Here is an 11,429-nt window from a genome sequence, read left to right as displayed (position 1 = left end):
ATTTGATAAACACGTTTAGATTGAATGGTAATTTATAATCAGTCACAAGAACGTCGAATCTGAATCACTTGAAAAAAACACGGGAGTGCTTAACTTTTTTCCAGGTGTATAGAATTCCTTTAAATGTGAAGCAATCATACGTTTCATGAGGAGCATTGTCATGGAAATGTGTGTTGATTAACTTACAACATTAATATACAAAGATTATTAAAATATCTTTAAATTGTTGATGAAACAATCTTTTAATTTTCTCAATAGGAAGACTAGTGTAAAGATTTACAAAATAAAACATTTTAGTCTCAAAGAGTTTAATTTTTTCTTTACATTCAGTGTAATTATTGGTGATAATGAAAAGACTGATACCGGTTTTGTCTTTGATAATATTACACTGTTCGTTTAAATACTCTTTAGAACTAATAAAATTCTTAGTCGTATTTTTTAGCTCCGGCAATAAACCTTTATTTATATAATATTTTAATGTAGTTTGGCAACCCAAGGTAATTTAGATATTACATTATAAGATTTAATAAAATGTACTCCAAAGTATGATAAAACTATAATACGCGTCATTATGATATTGTCTGTATCGGTTTTAACTTGTTTGTATACCTCGTTACTCCAATATTTTAATGTTTTTAAATTTAAACCCTAATTGTTGTTGTTTTTTTACATTAAGTAGTTGTATACATATATATATATATATATTTACAAATTAAAGCAAAGTCGTCATCTGATTTATCGGTGGGAGTGATGACATGCAAATTTGAAAATTAGCATATTTGCAGTGATTGCTCTTGCTTAACTTAACTTTGTTCTTGTGAGGGTGTTGTGTTCTCTAGTGAATAACAGAGCATGCTAAACCGCTTGCAGCTGAGATCAGAGTGCTCAACCAGCCTCATATCTATTTATTTACATGCTATTGGAGTTATGGTCCAACAGTATGGTGAAAAATTGGGCACAATAGGTAAAAAATATGAAATTGGCATGATGTTAGGTATTGTAGTGCTTATCATTTTCTGATATAAAACCACCTGACTTTCACCCGCAATGGCTGCCATGATATATAGAAATAAGCAAATTGTGGCTTAAATTCTGGTTTAAAAGCATAGAACAAGTAATGGTGACTGGTTAATTAGAGCTATACAGTTCTGGGTATGTTTGTACTTGAATTTCGTCCTGAAATAGTGAAGATGGCCACCAACCCCAACATAGTTGCCACGAAATCTAAAAAAAAAAAAAAAACTGCAAGCAGATATGTGTATACCAATGTGCTTTGGATTAAAGTTTGAACCCGTGAATAATGGAAAACATTTTCGTATGTACAGCCACTTTAATTCGATGGCTGCCAAAATATTTCTTTAATGCAACCAAATAAGCTGATAACAATTTGTACTTTGGTTAAACATATAAAACTATGTATTATGATATGGATACTGCTAATTTTTAATTAAAACACCACCTGTATTTAAATGATCAATAGTGTTTATCAACACCAAAGACCTTTTCCAATATACAATTATGTCGGAAAATGACACGTTTTTAATTTTCGTGTTCGCAATCTCTGCCATACTTACAGAATGTGGTGCACTGCATTTCAGCATTAACACATTTACACGTCTTTGTACATCCATTTTCTATTTTGGAGCCACACTTCAAAAGCTACAGCAAGATTTAGCTGTTTTGGGGAAGAATAAGGTAAACTTATCTTGTTATGAACAATCAAAGTTGAAATGGGCAGCAACTGCCTAGCTCAGAGTTATACTTGGGTAGAAAGTCTTGGAAGAATAATCTACAAAAGTAGTTCGAGTGGAAAAGACGACGTTTCAAAATACTTCCTTCTTTCGTCTTCAGGTCAGCTTGCACCGGGTTTTTACAGGGGTTTAAATGTTATCCAAGCAGATTAAGGTGTATGTGATGTGGTTGGTTGGTGGAACGAGTCATGATTTGACCAATGGTAGCCATAAGTTGCTGAGCTCCAGGCCTGAGTCTCTGTTTAGTGATAGTTTCATCGTGTTGATGTAGAAAGATTTTTGTTGTTTTCCAGAATTTACCTGAGTCGATTTGTCTGTAACTGTCCTAGTCTATTTCTTGTCCAGTCAAGATGACATGTTGTGTCAGGGAAAAATTCTGTGTTTTTATCAGTCTTTATGTTCTTTTATGTCCAACATTACAAAACAAAAACTTAGTGCCTTGAATCGTCTAAAACGGGAAAACACTATTTAAGTTCTACCTGGAACAAAATAAAACAGCACAATAAGCTTAGATGCAGGTCATTACGATACCAAAATCAGACCGTTACTAGATGGTCACCAGGACGAAAAGCTTAACAATGACACCATAGAAAAAACAGAGAAACTCGTCAGTCGAACGTTAAACAAACTCAAAAACTGAAGCTTAATAAAAGAAAACACTACCTAGAACTTAAGAACAAGTGGATCTTTCCTGCATAGTTTACAGAATGCCTAAGATTCACAAACCCTATTGTAAGTGTCATAAATGTACCTTGCCATCATTTAGCTGCCTTTTAGCACGTATCTAATCATCACTATGAGGTAGTAATGAATACCACGTCCAAAACTCAAAACATTACATGTCAGATCCAAAGTTGTCGTCGTCAGTTTTGATTCACTAATGTCCCAACTGCATAAATCTTCCACATCATCAAACAACGGCTGTTGAATAATAAATATTTTACATACAGGCATAGCAGGAACTAATCGCAATGTGTCAACAATCTACATACTTTCAATACAACAATGACGTTTAAAAAAATACATGGACTTATGTCATGAGATCACCATTTTTTGCAGTTTTAGCAGACATTTTCGTGGAAGGTCCTCTCGTCTACAGACAAGAAGCCCCATTTCTACAGGAGCTACACTGACAGTAGATTTGTAATTTGGCCCCACAGTTATGAAAACTTACTAGCGTGCTTATAACGCTTTAACTCCACTAACAAAAGATTTCACTTCACCAAAGAAATAGAGAATAATAATAATCTGTAATTCCTTGACATTTTCATAAGCAGACAGAATGTCAGTCTTACTACAACCATATACAGGAAACCTACTCATACTGGTAGATATTTACATTTCGAGTCTTATCTTTCAACTTCTTTTAAATGAAGCATTATTAGGTGTTTGAATAACAGAACTGAAAACATCTACGATGAAAACTAAATCAAAACCAGAAACTGAAACTCCCTACAGTATTTTAAATAGATCGGGTACCCTTCTAGTTTCAACATCAAAAGCTTGAAGAACGTACAAATAGACAAAACATTCTCATGTGCAAAACACAAGTGAGTAGGTCAAACGTGCAGCCAAAAAAAAGTAAAAAAAGTTCAGCACTGTGACATCTGGAAGTCTTACAGAAGACTGAAATGTGTTAAAACTATACTAAAAAAATATAATCTGACGAAAAGCACAAAAACGTCATTTGTAAAATACCGTTTCCTGTCAACAATCCTACACCGGAGAAAAACTGGAAGACATTTTGAGAAAAGAATAAAAGAACATAAAGACTGCACAGGACAGATGAAAACATAAAATTCTGCTCTGGCAGAACATGCCATGTTGACTGAACACCAAATAGACTGGGACAATTACAAACACATCGACTGAGATAAATTCTGGAAATAAGAAAAATCCTTTTTTTTTTCTATATCAGCACGATGAAACCATCACTGAACAAAGACATAAGACTGTAAATCAGCGGTTTGTGATTACCATTAGTCAAATCATCGTTTGTTCCACCAACCACGTTACAAGAACCACCAACCAATCACTTCACGTTCACTTCAATCATTTTACATATAATATAAACCCCTACAAAAGCCAGTATAAGCTGACCTAAAGACAAAATAAAGAAGTTTTCAAAATGCCGTTCTTTCCACTTGAGCTACTTTTTTGGATTAGTCCTCCAAAACTTCCTCATCAAAAGTCGCTGCTTCCCATTTAAACTTTGTTTGTTCACCATGATTAATCTATACAATACATTAGTTCTGCCATACGTTAAAACGACGAAGTGTTCATGGTTAGGCATTATGACAGGAATATTGTCACCTGGAGGGAAAGAACTTAAAATATTAAATGTCGCATCTATGCAGAGTTCTGCATTATATACAGTGCCTTGCAAACGGATTCACACCCCCAGCAAAGTTTACACACTTTGTTGCCATCTGAGCTTGCAGTCATGAAACTTTCAAATTGGACTTTATATTTATAATCTACAAAATCTACTCCACACGAGAAAGCTAAAAACGCTGATATTATGTAAGAAAGTCACATTTTCAAAGAACACTAGAATATTTTCAATTGCATAAGTATTCAACCTGTTTGCTATGGCCACCCTAAATCAGTTCAGGTGCAAAAGATTAGTTTCAAAGGTCACACAATTAGTGTAATGGTCTCTGTCTGTGTGTAATTAAACTGGTTTAACGTGACTTCAGAGTAAATGCATCTGTTAAAGCCACAACTCACATAATGGTACGACAAACCAATCATGAAGACCAAGTAGCTTTCCAAACAAGTCAGGAATAAAGTGGTAGAGAAGCACAGATTAGGAGAAGGTTACAAGAAAATTTCAAAGTCGCTGATTATCTATTTAAGTACGGTAACGTCCATCAGTAAGAAGTGGAATGTGCTTCATACCACCCAGTCACTACCCAGATCAGGCCACTCTTCGAAACTAAGCAGCCGGGAAAGCAGAAAACTGGTTAGGGGTGCTGTGTGATGCCAACACTGACTTTGAAAGGTTGGCAAATTTCCATGTCTGAGATGGGACTCAGTGTTCATACATCGACAATATGTCGGTCCCAACACAAAGCTGGCCTGTATGAACAAGTGGCAAAAAAGAAGCCATTACTGAAAAAGAATCTTAGTAAATCTCGTATGGAGTTTGCGACAAAGCATGTAAATGTGGTCAGACGAGATGAAAATTTAGCTTTTTTGGTCTAAATTCAAAGCGTTACATCAGGTGCAAGCTCAACACAGCACATCACCTAGAAATACCATCCCAACTGTCAAACAGGGTGGTGGCAGCATTATGTTATGGGGATGCTTCTCATGAGCATGGACTGGGAAGCTTGTCAGGGAAGCTGGTTGGTGCAAAGTGCAGGCGAATCCTAGATGAAAACCTGCTTGAGTCAGCCAAGAATCTAAAACTGGGTCGAAAATTCACATTTCAGCAGGCCAAAGACACACTGGAGTGGAGTGGTCCTGGAGTGGCCCAGTCAAAGACCTGACTTGATTTATGACAAGACTTGAAGATTGCAGTCCATCAACGATCCCCAATGAACTTATTAAATTTGGAAATTTTGCCAGGAAGAATGGGCAAAATTTACACCCTCCAATTGTGCAAAGCTGGTAAAGACACATCCAAAAAGACTCATAGCAGTAATAGCTGCCAAATGTGCTTCCTGATCTAAGGGCTCAATACTTATTCAATCAGTAAATTTCAATTTATATATTTCTTTGCAGGTTTTGCTGACATTCAACTTCCTTCAAACATAACAATGTTAAGTTTGATCACTAGAGTTTTGAATAAAAACAAGTTCATTAAAATTGGTTTTTACATTATTTGTAGTTCATCAAAATATGACATTATTCATAGGGGGTGAATACCTTTGCAAGACGCTGTATCCAGAAAATTTTAATAAGGCGCAAACAAGTAACAGCTCTACATTTCTAAGATGCAAAAATAACAAGACCTACTGGTTAGATTTTCCAAGTGTTTTTATACAATGCAACTTGAAAACTTTCCACTGCTCCAAAAATCTTCTTGAAAAAGTACCCAGTTGCGTTCTTCCAAAAGCCATGGGAGTTCAGTAACAAGAAGCAAATTAGCCTTTCGTAGGCCATGCCCTTCAGTTGAGAATTTAACGTGTTGTAACCACAATAAAAATAATGTTATCTGATTGGAATCCAGGTTTTTTTACTATTTTTCCCTATTATTGTTTAAAATATATAAGATGAAGGCTCTCACAATAAAATCACATATTTTATTCTGTGGGCTTTTTAAATAAAATTTTAGTTTGTTGAGTTCGTGCCTCGCTTATATACCACACTGGTCTTGTTTCCACAAATGTTGAGACATTTCTAATTGCACATTTTTGAATAGCTTTGAAGGCGTGAAATTTCTATTTTATAGCAAGGGAAACTAAGCACTCCGTTCCCACTTTCCAATTGATTTCCTGCAACAGACGTGTTCAACTAGGCAAGACATAATTATTTCAATTTTGCAGCCCCTCTATTCTTCTGTTCCGGATGGCTGCCTGCTTTGCGTCTCCTATAACGCCAACTCTGGACACTACTGATCAAGTAAATGCATAGTAAAGCTGTCATATAACATATTACTAAAATACTATTATTGTACACTCTTCTAATTCTTGAAAATCCTTAAATACCTACATAAAGAATGCAGTGTCAAAATATTATAGACCTAATACTAATGTCTTATGACAAGTACATATAAATAATTATAATCATGCTTCGCTAGCTTAGAAAAGACGTTCACATCATGGCAAGTGTCACCAATAGTCTGTCCTCGTTCTCCCAATAGTTCAATTAGGATTCTTAAAATTCGCAGAGAGCAAAAATCACAAATTATTTTTCAAAATGTTGTACTCTCTACAGGAATAAATATAAACAACTATTAAAGTACAGCTTCATATAGAAACTGATCGGCTTTTAATTACAAACATCATGAAATATAAAAAACAGTTAATAAATGTTACTCTCATCTCTATCCACGCTGGAAGAATGCTAGAAACCACAAGTTTCAGATTCTTCAAATGTCAGGATGAGCATTAAACTCTTGAAGTCCAAAATTAACCTGCATAAATTACCTAAAATAAAATAATAGAGTGTTATTATTGCTAATCTGAAGCCAGCCTTAAATCACCAGGAATTTGTTTTCTTCTTCTCCTCAAACTATGAGTTTCTTCTTTTCTTATTTTACATAATTTATTCAGCTAGACTATAGGCTTTTGTGTTACATTACGTAAAGTCGTGCAAGTCTTTGCTAACATTTTTGTTAGATTGCTAGTTATGAAAATGTTTAGTTCAACTAAGAAAAAAGATACTACACTGAATACTTTTGTTCCATGTGCGCTTTACAAAAGTAACTGTCAGATCCCACTATTCGGTCAGAGAAGAGAAGCCCAAGACTTGGTGATGCATACTATTCCCTAACTACATTATATCTGGTCTATCGTTTCAAAATTAGAAACGTTTAGCGCAGATAAACTTTGAGTAGTTTTGCGCGAATATTTGAAAACAAGTACATGACTTGCCGAAAAAAAGAGTTTGGTAAAACTATTTGATCAGATTTTGCTAGTCAAGAGGTGCGTCGTCAAACTATTTCATTGGATATTGTTGGTCGGGAAGGCTCAAGGTGAGAAACTGTTTCACTAGACATTGTTAGTCGAGAAAGTTCAAGGTAAAACTGTTTTATTAGACATTGTTGGTCAAGAAGACTGAAGGTGAGAAACTGTTTCACTAGACATTGTTAGTCGAGAAAGTTTAAGGTGAGAAACTGTTTCCACGAGACATTGTTGGTTGAGAAGGCTCATGAATAGAAACTGTTTCACTAGACATTGTTAGTCGAGAAGGTTCAAGGTGAGAAACTGATTTAACTAGATATTGTTAGTCGAGACGGCTCAAGGTGAGAAACTGTTTCACTAGACATTGTTAATGGAGAAGACTAAAGAATATAAACTGTTTCACTAGACATTGTTAGTCGAGAAGGTTCAAGGTGAGAAACTGATTTAACTAGACATTGTTAATGGAGAAGACTAAAGAATATAAACTGTTTCACTAGACATTGTTAGTCGAGAAGGTTCAAGGTGAGAAACTGATTTACAAGACATTGTTAGTCGAGAACGCTCAAGGTGAGAAACTGTTTCACTAGAGATTGTTTATCGAGAAGGTTGAAGAAGAGAAACTGTTTCACTAGACATTGTTAGTCGAGAAGGTTCAAGGTGAGAAACTGTTTCACTAGACATTGTTAATGGAGAAGACTAAAGAATATAAACTGTTTCACTATGTATTGTTAGTCAAGAAGGTTCAAGGTGAGAAACTGTTTCACTAGACATTGTTAATGGAGAAGACTAAAGAATATAAACTGTTTCACTAGACATTGTTAGTCGAGAAGGTTCAAGGTGAGAAACTGTTTCACTAGACATTGTTAATGGAGAAGACTAAAGAATATAAACTGTTTCACTAGACATTGTTAGTCGAGAAGGTTCAAGGTGAGAAACTGTTTCACTAGAGATTGTTTATCGAGAAGGTTGAAGAAGAGAAACTGTTTCATTAGACATTGTTAGTCGAGAAGGCTGAAGGTAAGAAACTTTCATTAGACATTGTTAGTCGAGAAGGCTGAAGGTGAGAAACTTTCATTAGACATTGTTAGTCGAGAAGGCTGAAGGTGAGAAACTGATTTTCGAGACATTGTTAGTCGAGAAGGCTGAAGGTGAGAAACTTTCATTAGACATTGTTAGTCGAGAAGGCTGAAGGTGAGAAACTGATTTTCGAGACATTGTTAGTCTAGAAGGCTCAAGGTGCGACTATTCTTCAACATTGTGACCCAAATTTGTGCCCCAAATCACCTTAACTGTAGATTTTTTTTTCACATCAGATCTATCTTTTGTCTCCCAAAAATCATTACCCGCAAGGCCTGGATGTTGATAGGCAAACTTTTTTTAAAAATTATATTTGAATATTCAGTATAATACTTTAAACGTTTATTGTTTGTCACATATATCGTGCAAGTGAATTCATGCAAACACGTCAAGTTTTCTAGGTATCATTCGCCTTACGTCTTCACACATGGTATCTTTTCTCCTGTTGATACAAAATCGAAACCCAAAGTCTTTGCTAGTGAGAGTTTTCGTGATTCCGATTGACTATATTAATAGTTTGAGGCTTATTTATGGCAGAATGACTTAGTTTGATAGACTGCAGGTACGTTTTAGAGGTATTTTCTTATTGGATGATAATAAACAGAGTGAATAATTATTAATCATTAAATTTATTATTAGTTCTTTATTATCACTGTTTCATTATGTTGCTATATAATCACATTTTTTGTTTCATAAATATGAATTTTAGTTATAGTTTTTACATCATAAACATATTTGTGGGACAGGTAGAAAATACACTAAAGATGTAGAGTGAACTATAAAACTGCATTATGTAGCAGCCTTCCCCCTCCTCCATCTGAAAGTCATTTCTCAAAATGCACCAGATAAGAAATAGCATAAAAAATTAAAAAATGTACCTGAGGTTAAACCCTCAGATACTCCCTACCGAAAGGCGACCCACTGAAGCGTCCTCCCCCATGCAGAATACAGTTTAATCGTGAAAGTGTTGAAAAAGCAGATAATTTGTTTAGACGTTGTAAGTGCTTCTTAGCGTACACAAATATTTACAGGTGAAATTGTCAATAAATGGACAATCGCAAGACCATCGAAACGTGACTCATTGACTCACTTATAGTTGGCCTTAAACAGATCTTCACCCTTCTTCACACGCAGAAGAATCTCCCTGCTAAATACGTCGTTACAGGAAAAAGGAATGCCAACTGTGAAATAATTCTTGTGTTAGGATAGGATACTTTATGTTTTCCCTGTGTGCTTACCTTCTCACTCTGCGCTGTTATGGCTATATCATTTGTATTTGGAATTTTGGTGACACTTTCGAAGTTCTAATTACATTTATTTTCTTTGATTTTTAAGGAGAGTTGACTGTTTTCACCATTTGGTAGCATTCGAAGTGACCGATTGCTTGAAAGTACAGATAATGAGATAACAGTGGTGTCAGGGAGAAACTTCCAATAGCTCAAAAAATTAGTCTAGTTGCAATGAGTAGATAAGTCCGTTTACTTTAAAGGACCATTGAGAATGTAAGTTTGAATAACATCAAACTAATGTCACTAATTACATCAAAATTACCATACCTCAAGCAGTTGGACAATGAAACGAGTATTCATACAATTCCATATTAGGGCATACAAGTGGCAACATGGAACGCCTGTGGCCTCTTCATCGGGATTCAGTCCATGTTTTGGACCAAAGAGGGTCAGGTTCAGCGCCTGTGATTCTCTGAGCGATCGAACTGTTAAAACAGGCGCTGGAAAACCGCCATCCTCTTAGGTGCAAGTAGGAGGAGTGTGCTATGAGCGTAATCACCTTTTGCATTGGAAACTACGCCTTAGTACTATTTTCAAGATGCAAGGTCGTCAGATAGAGTATGACCAACTGTGGCAACATGGACTGTAATGGCGTTGTGAGGCTCCAAAATCGTTGTAATATAATGTACTCAACCTGTGTAATCCTTTATTACTGTGTTGTTTAAAACACTCGTAGTTTATTTAGTGTAACAATAGTGATTAATTGAGTTTTTTGATCTTTCTTCTTTTCACACAAATCAGGTATTATGGTTGGCATAACTTTTAACTTCAGAGCATAACTTAATTAGATATTGAGATATTTGATCTTTAAATGCTACTATGTTTCAAGTGAATTATACAGTTAACATTTATACAGTACGTATTTATAACGATAATATTATGTTTTGCACGTTGCATAGATTATATTAATTTATAATGCATAGTTGTTGTGTATGTTTTTTAAGTTTCACTTTTCATATGAAAATAAAAGTGCTTTAGTTTATGTCTTTCAGACATTTTCTTGATCTTTTAAATAATCGTTTAAAAGTCTTTATTGATTTTTTTTCCGTTTCTTCACAGGACGGAACAAGGGGGTGTTTGGATAGCCTTGCTCGTCGCTACTCGGAGGAGCTAAAAACACACTACAGAGACGTGATGGACAGACTGGAAGAACTAAGACGTCGTCGCGTGGCTATAGACATACCACCACTTCCGGTAACCATACGCTTATATAATTAATTCACATGAACGTGCCCCTGAGAAATCCTTTAAAACCAAACAAAAAACACCACCACGTAAAAAATATCAAATAAAGAAAGAAAATGATGACTAATGTAAACTTTTCCTCGAGAGTAAATCTCTACTTAATTGTTACAAATCCATCTTCCACAATTATACTAACGAAGATAATATTCTCTGTTTATTATGGTTATTTTCGAATTTTTTGAAAATACTTGAAGAACTTTCGTTACTATAGGGGAAGTGTTTATTGTGATGGGTTGCGGATCTAAAGCCGCAAGGCCGTGATGCGACTGGATACACTCCACTATAGGGGAAGTGTTTATTGTGATAGGGTTGCGGATCTAAAGCCGCAAGGCCGTGATGTGACTGGATACACTCCACTATAGGGGAAGTGTTTATTGTGATAGGTTGCGGATCTAAAGCCGCAAGGCCGTGATGTGACTGGATACACTCCACTATAGGGGAAGTGTTTATTGTGATAGGTTGCGGATCTAAAGCCGCAAGGTCCGTAGTATAGT

The 11,429-nt window shown here is 35.4% G+C and overlaps 1 protein-coding gene across 4 annotated transcripts in view; it reads left to right on the top strand.

Annotated features, from left to right (window-relative positions):
• The window catches only part of LOC106460071, a 190,334-nt gene that overhangs the window by 53,197 nt on the left and 125,708 nt on the right, over positions 1-11,429 (top strand). For all 4 annotated transcript variants that reach the window (XM_022386693.1, XM_022386694.1, XM_022386692.1 and 1 more), the window contains exon 2: positions 10,750-10,884. In XM_022386693.1, coding sequence (XP_022242401.1) covers positions 10,750-10,884 — 135 coding nt within the window. The remainder of the gene's footprint in view (positions 1-10,749; positions 10,885-11,429) is intronic.

The sequence above is a fragment of the Limulus polyphemus genome, unplaced genomic scaffold, assembly GCF_000517525.1.
Source record: "Limulus polyphemus unplaced genomic scaffold, Limulus_polyphemus-2.1.2 Scaffold702, whole genome shotgun sequence".
Taxonomy (NCBI): Eukaryota; Metazoa; Arthropoda; class Merostomata; order Xiphosura; family Limulidae; genus Limulus; species Limulus polyphemus.
Note: the sequence above shows the minus strand (reverse complement) of the source record. Positions and strands in the feature narration are given on the sequence as shown.